This window comes from Micropterus salmoides, unplaced genomic scaffold (genome assembly GCF_014851395.1).
Source record: "Micropterus salmoides isolate LMB-PRFRI ecotype aquatic unplaced genomic scaffold, ASM1485139v1 Ms_hic_scaffold_16, whole genome shotgun sequence".
Taxonomy (NCBI): Eukaryota; Metazoa; Chordata; class Actinopteri; order Centrarchiformes; family Centrarchidae; genus Micropterus; species Micropterus salmoides.
The window spans coordinates 9,922,991-9,944,729 of record NW_024040707.1 but is presented as its reverse complement, the minus strand read 5'-3'; the positions used below and the strand labels follow the sequence as shown (position 1 = coordinate 9,944,729).

Sequence of the window (21,739 nt, the reverse complement as noted above, 5' to 3'; positions counted from 1 at the left end):
AATTGAAGACTCCCATTACAAGACTGCAAGTCTAAACAGCACTGCACTAGGCATTACATGTAGTGGAGTAGAAGTGAGAATAAATCTTAAAATGTAAATACTCAAGTAAAGTAAAATGCATAGAATTGTTGGATAAATCTGAGGCACTCAAGAGGATGGTAATTTAGAAAACTTTTAATATCTTAGGCTATTTAGTCATAGTAGCAGTTAAACACATGCCTACATGTGTCATCCATTAAGGCCTCCACTACAAAATGGTGGTCGCCTTATGTTTGGATGTAGTCACATGGTCAGTATGGACAAGTAAGTAGCCACATGATTAGTGCATGGCTGTGGATTAGCGTAGACAGGTGAAGCCACATGACAGACCATGTTCATTAGAGGATATGGCACACAATGTAAGGGCAAAATGGCAATCAACAAATGTAAAAATAGAGAATAAAATATCTTAAAAACTCTTAATATTTAGGTTTTCAGTACATGCAGGCAAGGCAACACCTGACCTTTTGTAAAAGGCAGAATGCCTAGAAAAAAAAGCTAGATTAGGCAGTTAGAGAAAAAGAAAGAAGTCAATTTCAGGGTGTTCAGCTTTCAATGTACAGGCTTTATCCAAACCAATTATCTCTGCAAGAGCCTTTTGTAAGTTTTCTACATGGTCAGTGCCTGATATCTTTAACTAATGTGGTCACCCTCTTTGTAATGTAGAGCCATGGGGTATTGGGGGTTGTCAGTTCTTATACTATATGTTTGACCAGTCTTGCCTTCAGATTATGCTTTGTTCTCCCAATATAAAAACAGCCACATCGACACTCAAGCCCGTAAACCACATGAGGTATTGCAATTTAGAAATTACTTCAAGTTATACTTACAACGTGATGTTATGTTATTATAACATAGTTGGTATTAGTCATGTTACTACAATGACTGCAATTCCCACAGTCATGGTTACCTGGTGGTTAACTAAGTTTTATGTTGTACAGGACAGCGATGACTTTTCACAAGTTTGTCATTAAAGGTGGAGGCATCTGGAAGAGCTTCTCACTTTTCAATAGTCACTTTTTAATATGTCCCAGTTTCTTTCAATAATTTGCTTTATTCTATTTGCTTACATGCTATATTGTGTCACAAAGTAAACTTGATCTGAACACTGTTCTCACTTCTGTTTATAGACCAGGAATTGTTCTCTAGTGAGACATTTTCCTTTATTGTGAGTTGTTTAAGTTTCACTGACCGATGGATATGTTGTCTGTCAACCAAGGAGGATGGAAACTGTCTTGGTGTTGCAGTCAGTTGGTTTTCTAAATATAACCAAACACATAAAACACCACTGACATATTTAAAGATCTGTAGGTCAAAAAATGGATTAAAAAGTTATAGGCTAAGCTTCAATTTGCTATTAATGTTGTTTAAGAGTTCTGAATCTGACCCAGACCATAGTATCATCTTTATACCTGCCACAATTTTTAATCTACATCTAATCTACACAAATAAACATTTAGGCTGCAATACACAAGTGTTTCCTCCCAAAGTCCCATAAACAGATTAGACTAATTAGGTGCAAAACAACCCATCACGGCATCCTTTTCCTGTTTATAGAATTGATTCTACAACAAATAGACATTGTTAAGATTCAACATTCAAAGTCCATTCTGATTCTGCAAGTTGCAAGTTGAAAGGAACAGGGGGCAAAACAACCTATCACGGCATCCTTTTCCTGTTTATAGAATTGATTCTGAAACAAATAGACATTGTTAAGATTCAACATTCAAAGTCCATTCTGATTCTGCAAGTTGCAAGATGAAAGCAACAGGTGGCATCTGATCTTCCTGTCTCTCTTCTTTTCTATCTGTTGTCTTTTTAAAACACTCCTTAATGATCAATGTTGGTACATAGTGCTGTTTACTATCTTGAATAAAAGATGGCAGATCTAACACGAATGGCTTGATGTAAAAATCAATACATTTAGATGCTTGTTCTAACTGACTCGTTTCAACTGATTACTGGTCTTCCTGGCAGCTTCTCTAAGTTCTTGTATATTTTGGCAAGCATGTAAAAAGAGGGCTCTATCATAGAAAATGTTCTTTTTGTGAAATCCACTCTTTCATTCTTTACCTGTAAGAGCATTTCTGTATTTTAGTCTTAATTTGTTCTATTGCGTCAGACGAATAAGGCTCCTTGTAGCCTACTCGTGGTAATCCAGCTGTCGTATGGCTTCTGTGATGTACTGGTCTCCCTCCCACACTACTGATCCCCCTTTATCAGCTCTTTAAAATGATGATTTGTGGCGGAATGATGGTTCGAATGGTGGTCTTGCTGTGTCCTGCTGAGCATAGGAGCAGCTGCTTGACTGGGGTTAGTATGATCCCAAACTTTAAGCTGGAGGTTGCGGTGAAACTTGAATAAGTCTACCTTTGTTTGAAACTTACTGGCTGTTTTTGTGGGGGCAAATTGTATGACCTTCAGAAAGACCAGAGACATGGCTGGTTGAAAGTGGAATGACGGAGATGTTCATCACTTGTTCATCCTGGTTTTGCTACTGGTGTACAGGGCATATTGGACATTTTGATTGACCTTCCTCTCGTCTGGTCTTCTGCCTTGTCGTCTTCGTGTCCCGTTGTCTCTCTTGGGTCTAGCATCTAAATAAATCAGTTGAGGAAGAGTCTTACATCCAAGTAAAATGAACTTAAGTACAGTACTTGAATAAATGTGCTTAATTACTTTCTACCACTGTGTGAAAGAGGATATTAAATCACACACGTTCTTTTAAAGATTTGTGCTGGTTACTTATTATTTTAATGTATAAAGGTAACTAATTCGAATTCCTGGTACCACAGAAACTAAAGGAACTTTTGCTGGTGTTAGTACAACCTCAAGCAACAGCACCAGCTCTAGTGTGGTGAGCTTGAGTTCCTGCAACCTCACAAAGGTGGTCTTTGAGATAGTCAAGTGTTCTAAAAAATATTTCAAACCAACTAAATCAGATTTAAAAACCCTGACACATAAAACCGTATCTCACTCTGTGTAATATGCCAGATTAACTGCTTTTGTGGGGTTTTGATTTGGGTAGCTATCAGACCACGTGTCAGCAAGCCATTTTGGCAACAAGAGAAATATTGGATCTCTAGATCATGTTTATCACTCTGATACTAGTTTCATATCCTGAATCTAGGGTCCACCAAAGCGTTTTTTCCTGAAGCCAGCGTCTTTTTTCAATTCATTGCAATGGGAGCGCCGCATTTTGCCAAGCTGGTAAAAACGCCAGGAGCCTGACGAGGCGCTGAGCGATGAGCATTTTTTTCCGGTAGCCCAGATTTGAAAAATGTTCAACTTTGGGGAAAACACTGCGCTCGTCACTGTCACTTTTTACCCAGCCATCGAATCACAGTAGAGGAGGGGCGGGACAAATACCACACCGTAGCAACACTTTTGTTCTAACCATTTCAATTTTTATTAGCTCTGGGACTTGTGTCTTCATCACATTAGGTTATCTGCAGTGGAATTTTTTAAGTTAACAAATCGCAGAGGAACATTTGCACAAGATTAATCATGTCCGCACCACCCCCGGATTGTCTGGTCTGTGTTTGCACTTTACAGTCACTCCAACATGGAAATTCTCTTATTTGTAAAACTTCTCAGCTGAGCCACACTCTGGCTGGGATGTGACTGTGTGTGTGTGTGTGTGTGTTTTAAATCTTGAGCCTCCCTGAGTGATGTGGGAAATGCAGACCCTCTCTCCACCATAATTACACAAATAGGTTGCTAAAATTGGACAAAGTAAAAAACGAAGGCTAGCATGACCTTTTCCAGCCATTATGTTAAATGGCGAATCTAAACCATGGCCCTCTGCCCTACCCCAAGACACTTTACTATGACAATTTTAGCTCTGAAACAAAAATATGACTCTAATGTAGAGGAGTGACAGTTATCACCAAAACAAACAATTTCTTAAGCAGCATGCTGTGTGTGCACTTGAGTAGAATAAGGGTGTATGATAGCCACCAACAACATTTAATAAGCCTACATCACAGACACACACAGCTGGACACAATGACCTTTCCCCAAATAAACCGCAACAGTGGCAGCAGCCATCAAAATATTGTTAGTTGGCATAGCAGCCGTAAAAATCAAATTAGAACGGATGACTTTTTAAATTTGTTAGAATAGGACTGTCGGCTCCCCTCGCGATGGAAAGTCCAGGCTAATTGCGTCGGGATATGGTATTATTCAAAGAAAGGAACTTCATGTAGGCTATTACATTCGCCGAATTTAGAAGAGGGGACAAATAATGAAGAACTTGTCTTAGACAGCGTTTCACAAAGTATATAAAGTTTACCCTACGCAACAACTCACAAAACGATGGGATTTTTTAAAGGGAGTCTGGGGCGAATTTATCCCCACCTCAATTTACTCACGTGCAGGTTTTGGTCTGGAAGATAGACATCTGACCTCAATGTGGATAACGAGAATGCATTAAAAAATATTTGTTGTAAACACAAATGCAAGATCGGATCGTTTATTATCGGGATAACGGATAGGGCCTACAGATCAGCTTTTAATTTAGTTTGAGAATTATGTGATGGATAGATCGCCCAGCCGCACTGTGGAGGTTGAGGTGGGGCATGAGGTCCAATGAGGTTTAGGCAGGTGGGAGATACGTTTAGTAATTTGAAAGACAAAACGTAAATACAATAAATACAAAATACAACCATTTTAAGTCGTATGTATAAAGTTGTAACAGTCCCCTTAGCCTTAACATTATCTCAAAACAATGGTAGCCTGCTGTATAATCCCATATAATAAACGGAAAGCATCTCAGTAGCCCATTGTATGTTAAGCATGACTAATTGTGTTTGGATTCAAAAGATCACTAAACAGTGTTGGCTTATTTTTATTCTTCATGAGAAAAGTGGTTCACAGGTCAATGAGAGGAACTTTCATACACATAAAAATGTGTTATGCGGAGTGTGTGCTCGTCATCCTCCAGAACAATTTACACAGAATGCAGACCACATACATACAGTTAAAATATTACACAACAATGGTAATTAAATTAAACACATATGCACAGAGTGAATAAATAGATAAAGAAATCAATTTACAACCTTCAAAGCAATGTAACATCATGTTAAAGCATTTTCACTTTTTAGCAGGAGTTCATAGTCACCATCAACAGTCCAGTCTAAAAATGCTTTCTGAAATCACTTTCAAAACCTCATAGCAACATTCAATCTATAATGTTTTTGATGCATTATGTTCTTCATTTTCTGAGTTCATAATCTTTATACAGAAACCTTTCTTACAGTAACAGTTATCTCAAAATATACAGCAGATAGGGATCATTAATTTCAGAGGAAACTAATGTCAAATTATTCATTAGTTCATACTAATGACTTCATACATGGCATGCTAAAAAGTGAAAATATTTTACCAAAATGAGATATCACTTAATTCAGTGCTAAAACACTGGTTATAGTTTCCTCAAAAGTAAAACATACAGTCAAAAAACATCACAACTAGAGTGTTGAATAGTTGCTTCTGTTTAGAAAATGTGGAGCGGTCTAAAAACAACAAAGGCACAAAAAACAAAAACAACAATCAGCAGGATGTGACCTCTTCTACTAAACCGCAGGATAGTTGACCTAACAAAAATTAATGTCAACATTTTCTTGCATTTAGTTCTCATTTTTCAAACAGTCGTTTCCAAATGCGGTCTAAAACATCATGATTGGTCTCATCAGGTCAATTCAACTTGAATTTAAACTGCATTCAATGAGACAGGTGTTGTTACAGAGCAAATGTTGACATTTGCACTGCTGTCAAATTACAGCCCCTGGCTTCAAACTACTCTATAAGCAACCAGTGTTGGCGTATCAACAGATCCATGTACATTTACATGTTTTTCCTTCCTTTGTAATCTGGGCTCCCTGCTTATGGAGCTCTGACTAGTAAAGCAGTCATGTTTGCGTTACATTTTGCTTTGAAATATTTTGTTTTCTAAAAATTTATTATTATTTAAATTTCATTTTTTATTTTAAGTCATAATGTGCTACTATAGGTTTTAGAATTATGGGACAATATTATTATTTAGTTTTTCTACAAGCAGCAACCCTAATAGCAGTCTGCAAGCACTATTAGCATTCCTAACTGGAAACAATGGATGCTCTAGCCACAGGAAAAGAAAACTAGCTCACTGTGGATAATACTAGTTCATAACAACATGCGCACTTTGGTAGCACACAAAAGCAGGGTGACATTAAATGATGAAAAACAAAACATAAGCATTGTTGAGTAGCTGTTCAGAGGAGCAGAAGCTGCATGGGAACTGTTATTATGATTATGTAATCAAGAGAAACGAGCATGGCCCCTTGTTAGTATTAGTTTTAGATAAACCAAACCTTGAGTGATGTGAGACATTGACTTAAAACCGACAGCAGGAAAGTACATCATCAGCAAATGGGGTTCTTGCAGATGACTTTCAAAAGCTTCTTATTGTTAAAGAGATGCAAAATGGCTGTTGCAAAACAGCTGCAGCCAGCTACTTTATACTGAAAGTAAAGGTAAGTTTTCAAAGCACCCTAATCCTAACGAACAGCAGGAAGTACACAGGCACTGTCCTGACTTGGTCTGCATAGTTTGCAAAGTAAGATTCACATTAAAAAGGTCTCCCAAATCATGTATCTGACTACTCTGTTTGACCTGAGGTGGTGAATTTATGGCTGATTTATTTCCATCAATGACATGGCATGTTTACTGACCTTTAGTTAAAGGGTGTGGCTGATAGGCAAAAGCTAAAGAGCCTGACAACTCACAGGATTAAAAAGGGCATGTAACTGTACCACCAGTAAAAGGTAGGGACCTCAAGACGATAGCAAGCTCTCTACTTAGTAAGGCTGCATTATTCTATAAAAAAAAACTACCTGGGAGAGCTATCACAGACAATCTAATGGCTTACCGACACTAAACGATCCCAGACAGGCCTGACCAGGATGCCAGACAAAAGGCAAGAGTGTAAAGACATACAGCCTTAAAACAAAATGATAGCCTTGAACACAGTAAATACTGTACATGAAAAGTATCTTGTTGATAAATACTGTCAATGGTTCACCACAACACACAGCCTTGAACAAGACCAGATGGAAGTTGGTTCCACTTGGGACAAGACACAATCACTTCACAGAGGAATGAGCAGCACATTTGTCTCTTCATCCTTTTCCAGGCTGCATGCAGGTTTCTCCGTTCCAAGCAGAAAAAACCAAGAGGGTGGGATGAGAGGTTTGTTTTTGTGTTTTGCTTTTTTTTAAAACTTTTTTTTAAATCCATGGTTCTGGTGAGTAGAGTGGTGAATGTCACGTCAAATCTGGGATGGACAGGATGTCTCGAGTCAGGAAAGGAGAAGGGAGCCGGGGTGTCAACATGAAGACAGGTCCTTATGGAGAAGAGGGGGTTTGGAGTAATGGAAGGAGTGTTTCAGCGCTACAGAGACAGGGTGAGACAGAGACAAAAAAAACATGTTTAGTTCAACTAAAATTTTAAGAGAACTATGTGAGGGTAACTGACAGGGAGAAGCAGATCAATACAACATAGAAAGGATCAGCAAATGATGGGCTCCCAACAGCTATCAGTTAAGCTGAGATGAATAAAAGCATGATTGTTCTGACTGCATACTCACTATGTTACAGCATAAAGTATATGTTTTTTAAATTTTTATAAACATAATGTATAGATCTAGATAAAGTAGTTTTGTATAGATTGTACATTTGCTGGCTACTTTATCTCATCGCCTGTGAGATGATTTAGAGTGTGAGCTGCGGGCCCTGGCAGGTGGGGCCTGAGCTTTATTACCAGAGCCCCTACTGACATTACTGTGCAATTCCTCAGTGGTTCTACTTGTGGGGATGGATGATCTATGCCTAGACTCTCTACAGGCCCCACTCATCCTGGTCTTACCAACTGGATTGTGAGCAGTGAGCGATGTGGCTGTCAGGGCTCCTGAAGATTTAGCATTGAACTGAGAAGAGTCTGTGTCTGACTGAAATGTGTTACAACATGCAGCTGCTGCTTGAGCAGAATTAGACCTGTGACCCAACTGTTTTCTTCTTACAGAAATATCTAAGTTTGGTTTTAGATCAGGCTTTTGTTTACTTTCACCCCATGCTTCAGATGTGTTAGGATATACACACAAAGCTTTAGAAGAGGTTAGATTATCTATGGATGAAGAAAACAAAGACGACTTTAGCCTGGTGGAAGAGGCAGGTACAACGCGAGTTGTAAAGAAGGTGTCCTGACGTACAGGGACTGAAGCTCGCCGACCTGACACACCTTTTCTTGAATCACTGACATGTGTTTGTGTTTTGACCGTTAACTCGCTGTTCACAGAACTGGTGGAGCCTGTACGCGTTGGGGAGCAGTCAGGACTCAACTTTGCATTAAAAACATCACTGACACTATGACTTCTAATGAAAGTGGCGTCTCGTGGCAGACCCTTGCCTCTGCAAGACCGGCTGCTTGTCTGGACAGGGATATCAGGACAAAGAGAGAGAGGGGTTCTTACAGGGCTTGTATGGAGGCTTCGGGTTAGACTTCGCAGGTGGTGCGTGGCCATGGCAGGAACGCTGCTGCCGAGAACCGGGCTAGCCCGTGGACTGCTCCTCAGTGTGGGCCTTGCAGGACTGCTTCGGGGGCTCCGTGGAGCCCGGCCTGACTTGGTGGCCAGTTCTTTGGCCCGGGAGCGGCGGGGGCTGTTGTTCAAGCTGTGGGGAGACAGAGGGGCCTCCAGGTCCTCCAAACGCTGAGTAAGAGCCAGTTTCTGCTGTATGGCCATACGTAGCAGAGAATTCAGTGTCTTCTTCTCATCCTCGGCTGCTGCCAGCTGCCTCTGCATCTCATCCAACTGGGTGACATACTGGTCACACCTGAGACACAATCAAGATTTGTAACATGCACAAGCAGGTAAGAACAAATTAAAGCACAAAAGCACACAACACACATGCTAAACATGACGTCTAGTGTGACGGACACTAACACTTATTGATTAATCTAGCAGGTTTTTTGATTAATTAATGACTTGTTAAATAAAATAAAACCAACATAATAATGAGAAATACCATCAAAAGTTAGCATAGTGAAAAAAAATCTGCAAAGCCTCAATGTTTAACAAACTGCTGCCAAAAATTACTTATTAAATAACATAACATAGATATATAAGCAATTGATTATTTTCATGCTGATAGACTATTAAAAATACTCCCATGTCATCATACACTATAAAAATGCAGCCACTTAAGCTATCCACATGATGGCACCACAAAACTTAATTATAAACAAGAGGATCTTTTTAAGCTGTAATCGTTAGCAACAGACAGTAGTAGTCCTTGACCACTGTCTGTTCTCCAATCCTTCTTAAGGATAATCAAATGCCAGCTCATAACTGTCTGGACAGGGGCTAGACAGGTAATTCATGTCCAAGAAGCTTCTCTGGCAATTAACAACAATGAAAACATGTCTGCTGCACAACCAGACAAAAAGCAGAAAAAAAAAGAAAGAAAAAAAACATTAGGTCACTCAATCAACCCAATACAAAAGCACTCCTCGAAACAATGATGCATGCCTACAGATTCTCAAAAGAGGTTAGAGATTAGTGAGTGAAGTGTTGTGGTCTGTAAATTTAACGCTTGACAACACCTTCCCACCCATCTCCCGCCAACGTTCGGCTTCTCCTTCCCTAAGGTGACCTGGCTTGATGAGACAAATCTGTCCTTGCCTCCTCCCCCGTCAGCACAGGGCAGAGCATGTGGTTCATAATCTTCACGTGAACCAGTGGATTGTCCATAGGCGTAATAAGCATGGTAAGCTTATTACATGACTAGTAGCAAAAGCTGTGCCACAACACGAGCACCATCACTAAGCATAAAGAACACTAGCAAAAAGGCAAAGACCAGACAATGAGAACTAATTCATATTTTTCAGTTAAAAGCATTAGCCATAATAGCCATTATCTTGGGACAAAATAAAGTAATAAGTCTTTTTTTCCCCTTTGATAACTGAATATAATGCTCCCCCACCCCCTCAAACATAAGAAAGGAAATCTTACCGACTGGCGAACATGACTCGGAGTGAAGAGAAGGTAGCGGCGTCCTCCTTCAAGGCTTTGAGTTCATTCCGCAGTTTCATCATGGTCTCTGACACCATGCTCTTCTCTGTCTCATACTTGGTTTTTAAATTGGACAAGGCCAACTCTGCAGTCTGCATTGACAAAAAACCATTGCACCATCATTCCCCGTTCAAAGTGGGGCATTAAAATGCATAATATCATGCATGATTTGTATAGAAAAGACAGAATATGTTAATCATACACTTATTACAAACTGATAGCATCATCAAATCTAGAAATTCTCTATTCACCCAACCGACATATTTTTATATATATATATATTTTGTTAATTTAAAATCCGGCAGTGGTCGAACAGGTTGTAGAAGTTGTCAACAGAAGAAAAATTAATACAAGACTCCTCTGTATTTATGTCAATTGTTGGGCTCCTTGCAATAACTATCATTGTCTCCTCATTTGTATTTATGTTAACTGTGCATGGGTTCATTGCATATACTTTATACATTTCTTTATAAACATCTTTAATGTTAATGCACATTTCATCAGTTTTTTTTTTTTTACAAGTTTACATAAGTAAGGCTGTTATTATTTTAATGTTTATACATACCAAAAGTGCACAGTGCTGCTTATTTTATTTGTGGTTTTATATATAAAACTTGGTTTCAATGTGTGTATTGGTACTTTTGGAACATTTTAACAACACTGCGATAATACTGATTAATATTTATTAGAATTTTGGTCACTATACCCTGCTATCAATAAGTATGGGTTTTTATTATCAAACAACTTAGATGTAACAAACAAGTTAGAATTGTCATCATTACTGTCCCTTTATTCCATGTGAACTACAACATGTCATCTATTAAAGAGCAATTTGTATCAGAGCTACTAAGGTCAAAAAAAGAAATGTTGCTTTGATAAGGATGACAGTATTAAAATAGTACTATGAGTCTTTCTGTGAAAGGACAAAGCCAGTTTGTCCCTTTCATGTGATCACCCTTTACATATCTGTGACTTGATTGCAATCACCAATGCAAATGTTTCATGTGCACGTACCATTATTACCATCATAGGAACAAACGGTGGGCTACAACATAGTCTTAGAAATCAGACTTGAGAAGATAAGATGCTTGCCTTTGGTGTGGGAGACCCAGGTTCAATTCCCACTGTGAGACACTTAACCCATCGTTGCTCCAGAGGCGTGCGACCTCTGACATGTATAGCAATTGTAAGGATAAAAAGCGTCAGCTAAATGAGAAAATGTAGAATGTGTGTGAGCCTGGCCCGACCAAACAAGATTACCTCAAGTGCTTATGTGTGTGCGTGTATGAGAAAGGGAGAGTGACAGCTAAGGGGAATGACAGAAGCAGGTCATGCAGTGTTTGAGTCATGGAGTTGAACCTCTGAGGAGTGCAACATCACACACGAGTGCAGGAGCATGTGAGCCCAAGGGACTGTCTAGACAAGACACTGATAATACAGATCAACTATAGTTCTTATGTAAATGGATAATAGTAAAGGTTTCCTCTCTTACTTTTATCTTGTCTTTATCCAGAATAGATTAAATATTGGCAACTGAAGAAACACTACATTTCACGTGACAATCTCGCTGTACCAAGGGAGCTGTTCTCAGGATTTTTGAACATGCAAAGAAACTGTTGAAGCCTCTCATAGTAATAAAAAAAAAAAAGAATAAAACAACAAATGTGGAATAGTTTATTTTTAATGACAGGCAACAAAACAATCTGCATATTGACCTTTGAGGATTACATTTTTGGTAAAGTCCCTGACAGATCACGTTGATTTAGAGCAATACCCTAAAGTGGAACACTAGCCTTTTCCTAGACTAAAACTGTTTTATAACAGTGCAAAGACATCAAAAGGGAACACTATAGCGTAGCCATTGCTTGCTGTGACCTACCTGTTTGTTGGCCTTGAGGACAGTCCTGAGGGTAGCAATCTGTTCTCTCTTGGTGCTGAGAAGGGACTTGAGTTTTAGTACTTCTTCCAAGAGGCTTTCAGCATCCCGCTCTAACTCTACGCTGCTGCTCAACCCCGAGTAAGGCATGGCGCCCCTCTGACGACAGAGGTCCACTGCCACCTGAGAGAACAGAAAGGACGGTAAACATAAATGTGAGTTAAATGTGTTTGTTTCACAAAGTAAAACTGTTGTCAAAATGTCAGCATTAGGAAACTCATTGTCTTACAGTTTTTTGTTTTTTTTAAATATACAGTATATCCAAAATATCACAGTATAATAATATAACAATATTAAAGACCACATAATCTGTTTAAAATGTTCAACATTATTGTGCACCTGTGAAATTACTCTTCAGAAATGTAAAAGAGTAACTATATTTCTTTTAAACTGCGTGTTTCACTACATAAAAACACAAATTCCCAGAGTTCCAGACACTGCTGTATTAACTCTTTAACCCCTGATAATCCAATCCATTCAAACCTAAAACAGACGTGCCAACAAGACCCACGCCACGTGAATGGACATGGGAATTCCTCAACTACATTTAACTGTCTGAGCTGAGCATTAAGTTCAGCAGGAAATTTGTGGAGGAGGAAAAGCCTTCACCCAGAACAACAGTCTGGCTTTCAGTGACTGAGCCACACTGAAGTAGTTAAGAGAATTTGCACTGGTTATAATCTCACAAACAAACAAGCACTAGTGTAGTAGCACTAAATGTAATGTCTGACATGTGATAAGCAGTCTTACCCGAAGGTGTTTGATTTGGCAACGGATGACCGCTACCAAGTTGCGTACGTTGGAAGGGTCCCTGAAATCCAGGGTGGGGGATCCAGGGCAGTTGGGAGACTCTGTGCTGGCTCCTGCACTGTCCACCTCCCCCATAAACTGCAATGCCGCAGCTTTGGAGATGAACATGTCATTGGCTCGCGGCTTCTTCTGGGAGTTGTGCTGGGTGTAGACATAGTGTGGTCTTCGTGCACTACCTCCTCCACCACTTGCTCTGGCGCCATCTCGATAATAGTCCAGGGTGACTCGTTTGGGTGTCAAGTTGTTGCATACGCAGATATGGTGATAGAGGTTGGACAGCTCCTCAGAGAAGGCCAGCAGCTCTTCCTGGGCAACGCTCAAGTGCCCTTCTGAATCAATTGCCACTTTCCGCGTGGCTCCTATCTCATTCTCCAGCTCACTGATGCGATCCTGGTCCTGCTTGCTGGACTTGATGCATTGACGGATTTTGTCAGCCAGCTCCTGGGCCTCTGCCCTCCAACGATCCTTCTCCAGCTTGTATCGCTGCTCTAGAGTGTTATAACGAGTTCCTGCCTGAGACAGTTCATCTCGCAGCTTCAGAAGCTCTTCACTGGCTGAACGCATTCGTGCCTCCAGCACCTCCTTGCTCTTGGTGTCCACCTCATAGTCAAAGACTGCATTGCCACCGTCTCTATTCTCTGTCTCATTTTCTCCCCTGTTGTCGGCTTCCTGGTTGTGCTGCTGGCTGCTCCGCACAGCGTCCAGCTGTTGGGTGAGAGATCCAACTTTGTCCTCTTGCTGACTGAGTGCCTGTTTGGACATTACCAGCTGCATCTGCAGTTCCTCCACTTTGCTAACCAGACTGGACTTCTCTCGTTCTGCCTGGATAGACACACACACACACAAAACGTAAAGATAAAAATCTCAACATATATAGTATTTCTTAAATTTGCTGAAATTACTTAAAGATGTCCATTAGTTTAATAATCAGCCATTTCAGTTATTTGCCAGGATAATACTGATTGTTGAGTGTTTTCTATAAAACATAAGGACAGTGCTCTGTAACACAAATTTCTCCCCCAACCACCTTTAATCTTAATGCATTTTTTATGTGGCTGACCCCATTCAGCTCCACACTCCCAACATCTGGTGGGTAGGAGATTGCTAACCCAACCCCCGATCTAAGTGCATCATGAATAATATATTTGTTCAGACAGAGAAAGATGACACTTCAAGACATCCTTAATTTTCTTAAGTACCCTTTATTTGAAGCATAACTGTATCAGGTCGGAGATGACTGAATTGCTGGGTCAAGTATCAATGGTGGCTATGTGCTGCCAGGTGGCTTTCTATTAATACAGAAAGGCTCACTCCTTTACCAACACACAGCGGATGTGGTCTAAAGCAGGAAGTGGCAGACATCCCACAACTTACATAACAATCCACTACTCAGCTTTAACGAAAGGTGGTACTAGTTTAAGTTAGCCTTTATCTAGATATAAATGCAGTTCTGTGATCACTGACGAATTTCAATATACACTATTTTCCCTGTGTCTTCTTGCAAATCATATAGTTTTTCCTTGCACACAAGACATACCATAATAAGAAACCCTGCAAAATTGCCATGACACTTTAAAAAAGTGACACATCTTGTTACCTACCTGTAGGAGTTGCTGTTTTAGTTTCTGACTGTCTGAAAAGTGTAGCTCACTCAGCAGGTCCGACACAAGCCCAGAGGCTGGAGCACGCAGGAATACGTCACTGTTGCGTGGAGTGGAGTAGCGTTGGATGAGGCCATTACTTTTGGAGCCCCCCAAGTGAGGAGGGTGAGCAGAACTGGGGGCAGACCCAGGACCATTATTAAAGCCACTATCCTGGTCATCTCCCTGACCCTCACCGTCTCCCTCTCCCCCCTGACCCTCCTCCTGGCTGTCATCCAGCTGCTCCAAGTGGAGCTCCAGGTTCCCCACAGAATCAAAGGGATTAAGGGTCAGGGCAGAGAGTTCTCGCCGCAGACTGTTCTTCTGCTCCCTCTCCTCCTTCAGGGCTTCCAGGGCCTCTTCCAGCTGCCTCTCTGCTATCTCCCTCAGCCTTTCTGCCTCCTCCAGCTGAGCTCGCTGCTCCTCTTGCTCCTCATTCTTCTGGGTCAGCTCCAGCTTTATCGATTCAAACTCAACCTGAAATTTCATAAGAAGCACAACCAGAAGGCTGTTTAATAGGTCTTTATATGTTGCTGTATGCAACACATACAGCCCACAGCCCCAAATACACCCATTAATGGAATCAGCACAATAGCGTTACAGTCACATACACCGATGGCATTGGTAGACCCCACTGGTCATCTACAATTCTAGTTTCTCTTGGAAATGAATAGTTACTTCCATTTAAATCCTATATAATTTCTTCATATATTTCCATCATTTCCAACATCTATTTAAAATAAATAAAATCAACATGTGACATTAAAACCAATCACAATATCACTAAGAGTACTTGGTGCATTGATGCAACTGCTTCACAGGGTCAGGAATCCCAAAAATAAGCATCACATAACTACATAATATGACAACCCACAAGGATACTGAGCATCCTTTATCATGCAGGACAACATTTTTGCAGAACATTTTGGGCACACAGAGCAAAAATTGAGATGTTAACTATAGAAAATATGAAAAGCATTTGGAAGGTATGTTTATGTTAACATGTAACATGTTCTTAGCTTGCATTATCACAGTAAAGTCCTGCAGAAAGTAAACTATTACACTGGAAGCTTTAAATATATTAATGTCCCAAATGACACAAAATCATACATTAAAGTTTATGCCTGAAACTTGTTAAATCAACTTTCACGATTTAGGAGGGAAAAAAACATCACTAAGCTAGGTTATTTCTAATTAGTTTAATCCTTTCAATGTTTGACACTCCTCCTGTAATCTTGAGATAACGCCATTATCATAAAAATTTACTTTGTCAAACCTTTACTGTAGACCTGAAAGGTAGTTCGCAGCTAAAAGCACACAAACCTAATAAAATATTCCCAGGACAACGCATCATTTCTCAAAGCATTCAAAGTCATCAAGAACTTGAAAAATACGCTGTAATTGAGTGTCGTGCAATCACTTGGGAATCGTGAAATTGCTACACTAGAGCCTGGTTGCCATAGTGCTCCTTGCAACTATATATATTTTCATTATTTCTTGCTGCATATTTCCTGGGAAATGTCATCTCAGGGGAAGCAGCCATACTGGGAATTCACGGACAAGGAAAAAGCACGTATTCAAGAGAAGCATTGTTGTCTTCAGCTGTGGGAGCCATTTTGTTTTCTGAAAATAACAACGTTAATCACCCATTAACTGGCCTGTCTAGTGTCTTCAGCACTGGCCAATTTGTAAAGTTGAGGGATATTTGAAGTTTGTTGCATGCAAAGTACATGCAAACAGGCAGTGTGCTAAAACAATGACCATATGATAGTGTGTTTACAACCACCTACATGTACTATAGAAACATAAATAGTACATACGTTTTTTTTGTTTTTTTTTTCATATTTAGAAAGATAAATACAAAAACACAATAGTATGGCACAATGTTTATATAAACATATTTTTCCAATTATTAGTGTATTTCGACAGTACAATATTATCCATTCTGGATATTTACAATTTTTATTCTTCATCCATCCATCCATCCATCCACCCACCTGCAGCCAGCAGATAGAACTTACATGTATTTGGTAAAATTGTAGCTTGAGTGATAACTGACCTGGTTTTCCTTGAGAACAGACACCTGTTTTTGCAGAGATATGTTCTCATCTTCTAGCTCGCTGTTGTCCTGCAACTGGCGCAGCTCACGTACTTTATATTCCTTCATCTCATCCCTCAGATGGCTCTTTTCTGCCTCCAGACACTCACACTCCTGTAGAACAGAATCCACTGTCAAATCAGTGCAAAGCATGAAATTTGAGATGCACAATTACCAATTTCATGTCAAGCATGGTTAATTTTACTTGGGAATGAGGCTATACAACTAATACATCATCCAGTGATTCAGGGTTCCGGGGTTCAGTCGCCATACCTTCTTTAACTGGGGCAGAGAACACCCCTAGTCTATCGATCTCAGCGTGGGCATTGCCCAGAGCAAGGCGTGCTTGCTTGAGCTCTGCCCTGTACTTCCTCTATGCGGGTTGCCATGGCAGCCTCCTTAGTGGCTGTCTCCTGCAGCAAGTTCTCCTCCCGGCACTCTCCATCAGCAGCTGCACGCTTCTGGCTGCTCACAGAATCTGCAAACGCCTTTACACAAACAAAAAGGGTTAAGGAAATGGATGGCAAAACTTGCAGAATCTAGCAGGCTAGAGTATGCTATATTAAATACATACATAATGTTAATTGGAACAAGATTCTTAGTGATGTAAGACAAATATATTTCAGATGTGCAGCATTTATCAAGGCAGTAAATATGGACAATTAGTGACAAAGGAAGGGAAACAGGAATTCACTGACAATAATCACCTTAAACCTGATCATAGTGAGGAAATAGCTGTTATAGGGCTGGACGATATGGGCAAAAATGTTATCACGATAAAAAGTTTCATATGTTTGATATCGATATTTATCACGATATGTATCAAATCGTTAATTCTTTTGAGTTTAAGGGCTGATTTTTGCTCCTGAGTGAAAGTTGAAAAAACCTGATGGTTATTGTGGTTGTAAACTCTTTTTTTATAGTCATCACTTGAGGCCAAACAGTGGATCACTTCACAAATCTGAGGTAGAACATTCAAAACAATTATGATAAAATCTTTGTCAATAAATATGTGTGAGTAAAATTAAGTAAAAGCTTTTATCAGTCCTTTTTCCTCAACAAAATAAAAATCTTAATAATTTATTTTTAGTGTATTATTCAAGTGAACAAAATTTATTAAATATTTATTGAACATTTATTAATTTATTATTGTTATATTGTTATTTTAAAAATTATATTGCGATAATTATTGTTATTGCTTTTTATCGTCCAGCCTTAAGCTGTTATGATTTGGTAACAAGACACCTTAGACCGTAACAGCAGCTTCCACACTGTTTCAAACTGGATTTTTATCTAACCAATGTGATAAAAGAGCCTAATACACTTAACACCGTAATAGCAGGCGTTTCTTAAAATCTTGTCATAATTAGTAACCATGACACATTTTGCATCAACGACTGCTGATGAAAGAACTATCCAATAAGGTGTGAAATGAAATGTACATGCTACTAAACATGCTTAATTGAACACTGTGGTGTGGTTACATAATGATGCTAATTCACAACACATGAGCCCACTCTGCTTTGCTAAAACCCTGCCAAAGCCAAAGTAGACAAACAGCCAAGAAACTGGGTTTATGCAGATTATAAGAAATTCTGTACCACTACGTCCGTTAAGACATAAAGAGCTTTGCTTGATATGTGGTTGTAAAACATCAGGATGGACCAATATTTAGTGCTATTGTGGAAAATATATTTTGCTAAATATCCAAAGGCTTGTAAGCAGGATTTTAGTTTTTTTTCCTCTCTCTCAATTTAAACGAGGGTTGGACGAAAAAATTGCAAAACCAAAAATCTGCCCACATGATAGCACTGAATTTTATGGGATTACCTTCTTACATAAACCAGTTTTTAAAAAGCCTGTTCCAGCAGCACTAAACACCTTCAAGGCCCATCTGGTGCATTTGGGACAAGGTTTACACTCAGAAAACAATATTAACCCCTCACACATAGTCATTCGGCACTATGTCAGCGTAAGCATGAGCATAAAAATCTCAAATATTTCCCCAAAATGCAATTATATAAGAGAAGCTGTTAGTGTCGGATGGAATACAGCTATACAAACTATACTAGACTTGTGTAAATACGATTGATGGAGTGGTTGTCAATTTGACTAAATAATAGTTATTAATTAAAAAAAGAGAGATTAAAAAAATACGGGGAGGCAGATGAAATACTGGGAAGCAGATGAGAAGCATATGTCACAATTTCTGTGAAAAGCATGGATTACATGATAATCTGAGTTTTGACATATTGGTCTAATCTTTTTATCTTGACTATTTGGCACTAACCTAATTCAATCCTTATTATGCAGTGAAATATCAAATTTAGTTAAAGATAAACAGAGACAATGTATTATGTTAAAAGCACCAGATATGTTGATTAATGTGCTGTGGACGTTGACGTAATCACGTCAGCATCAGATGACATATGAGAGCAAAACTGACTCAGCGTGCGATCACAAGTCTCTTCATTGAAAGTATAAAATGAGGTCACAGCTGTAACAGAACTGTTATTGTGGCAGCAGAAAGAGAGTCACCAAAAAGCACTGAAGGGATGAACAATCAAATTCATGCCAGGATGACTAGGTAGACTGCAAGGCAACTGCAAGGCAACTGCAAGGTTGTTAAATTAAAATGAGAAGTATCGATAGAGAGATTGTGTCTCTGCATTTACATTTTACTAACAGTGTCATGTGAAAGCAGATAATTCTACAATACAATTTTTGTGCAATGGTAATGCAGGTGAAATAATAAAAGGCATCAAATAGCTGTTCCATTACGTCTTGTTAATAATATCCCATATTACAGCAACAGCATATTATATTTACTTGCATATTCCTCAAATATAAAAAGATCAAAACCATTGTCGTGTTCATTCCTACTGTAGTCATCTTTCAACACATAGGAAAAATGTGACATTTATGAATGTTGGACCAGATAAAACACCTTATCGGAAAATCTCAAGTTTCAACTAGTCTTCATCAGGCAGTCATTGGAAAAGTTCATTTAAGGAAATGGTTGTTTCTATTACAAACAGCACATCATCAAACCAACTCCAGTTTGATGTAAAGACAAACATGGGTGTATATATATATATACACACACACACACAATTTAACGAGAACTGTGCAAAGGAAATGCATTGTAAAAGGGTCACAAAGAAGCCGGGAGAATGAGAACTTCACAAGCTTAATGTTGTCTAAATATAACAAGAAGGGCTTGGTGTGCTCCTACCTCTCTGAGCTGCTGTAGCTCCCCTTTGAGGGCTTCATGCTCCTCTTCCAGCTGCCTGTGTTTCATCTTGAGAGCAGCACTTTCCTCCAGCACCACCAGGCCATAGCGGGCTGCCTGTAGCTTCTCCTCTGTGGCCTCCTGGAGCTCCAGAGTAAGCCGTACCACTTCAGCATTCAAGTCTCTGCTCCCCATTTCTGCCTCTCCTTCTCCCTCCACAGCTTGACCGGCTGGGTCCGAGTCCTCCTCCAGCATCCTTGCCTGGCCTCCCACTTGTCTACCAATGTTCCACTGGGACACCTGCCTCTTTCACTCCTCCACTCTCATTACTCCACGCTACAAAAGGCAAAGCACAAAGATGGAGGTTCTGTAAATGACTTAGAACAATGGCCAGTATAGGAAAGAGGTTTTGTGTAAATCATATTGTGACACAAATTGAGCAAACTGCACAGGGCAAGATTAACTAGGGGATTGGTTGAGTGGGAAAACACTCCTACCTTTTGATTTAAAGGGTCAAATGACCACTAGACAAATCCAAGCCAAGTATTAGCAGATATGTACCATTATTACCCATGCCTGCCAGTTAGTCATGTCAAATCTGGTTATATGAGTTATAACAATAACTTTACCTACAACTAGCATATTGTATGGTTGCTATTCATCTTTTTTTAAATAGGCACGTATCATCCCCTGGTATTTAAAGGGCGTTACTGAAGAGTCAATTACTCCACACAGTTAACAGACTGTCACTATTAACTAGGATGCAGGTCTGGCCTGTACACATCACTGACCAACGTTATCGCAATTCAACATCTCCTCAGAATAAACCGAAAACATTAGCTATTACCTAAGGTCAGCTACACCTTTATAACAAATGGCAATAGAAACAATCTGTATTGACGTTACTTTGGCCGCCCGTATTGACTGGGTGGGGCAGACCACCCCCATTTCCTCATGTCCTCTTCTTTGACCGAAGATGGAAACACCATCAGCCGGTTGTCCGGTGCCAAATGATGTATCCCGTAAGCATCTGTTTCTCCTAGTCCACAAACTACTTCCTCATAGCATTATTTGAGTGTAAATTAAAGGAGCTAAAGTCACTAACGTTAGCTGTAAATATGCAGATAAGCTAACTTTACGCGCTCCTCGTTTCCAAAGTAACGTTACGATGAAGATTACATCGTAACGTTAACTTTGGAAACGAGGAAAAGAGGGTGAACATATTCTCACAAGGTTACAAAATCTAGACACCGGGCTGGGAACAGGACACGGCCTGGCAAGAATAGTTATAGCCTAATGTAACTTAGACACCAAACGACACCGCAATGCCACTAGCAAAGTCGAGTTGAATAATTTAACTAGCTAGCTTTTTTAATTAGCAACATTTACACAGGCTTAGCGGTACCGGTAGTTCTCCTGGTGGTAACGTCAGTCGGATCATGTCAGACAAGCTAATTAGCTAAAGCTAGAAAGCGACCATTAGCCAAACTTGCTACTCACCCTCTGGTTTTATCTCAAAGATGGAGCTCGCCAGTTGCAAACCACCACGATGTATGCACTTCCTTTGGGAACTGTCAGAGGCAACGTTTGCTAATCGTGAAAGCAGCCAGTGGGTACCAGCCCAGGTTACTGCACAGCCGCTTCCCTTCCTCCCACCCGGTTCTCTTGTTTCACGGTGAGGTCTGGTGTCAAAAGCGCGCCGAAAACGTGAAGCACGATTACCCCCTCTAGCTAGGCAACGGGGCAATGCAAAGAAACAATTGCTGTTTATCCAGAAATAAAAAAAAAAACATTAATGCAATGAATACAGCAATTTTATTTTATCAACAAACACGAAACATGAGAGAAATATTGAAAAATTTGTGAAGAAATA

General features: G+C 39.7%; 1 protein-coding gene across 1 annotated transcript; it reads right to left on the bottom strand.

The window, feature by feature from the left end:
• Nucleotides 1-4,872: 4,872 nt before the first annotated feature.
• Nucleotides 4,873-21,631, bottom strand: zgc:162200 (uncharacterized protein LOC558638 homolog). Its single transcript, XM_038722014.1, is given in 11 exon segments — nt 4,873-7,473; nt 8,552-8,912; nt 10,091-10,242; nt 12,030-12,209; nt 12,837-13,718; nt 14,498-15,013; nt 16,596-16,765; nt 16,908-16,995; nt 16,997-17,122; nt 19,870-20,202; nt 21,367-21,631. Coding segments are annotated over 10 exon segments (2,733 nt in total). The 5' UTR covers nt 20,122-20,202; nt 21,367-21,631; the 3' UTR covers nt 4,873-7,467.
• Between the last annotated feature and the right edge of the window lie 108 nt (nt 21,632-21,739).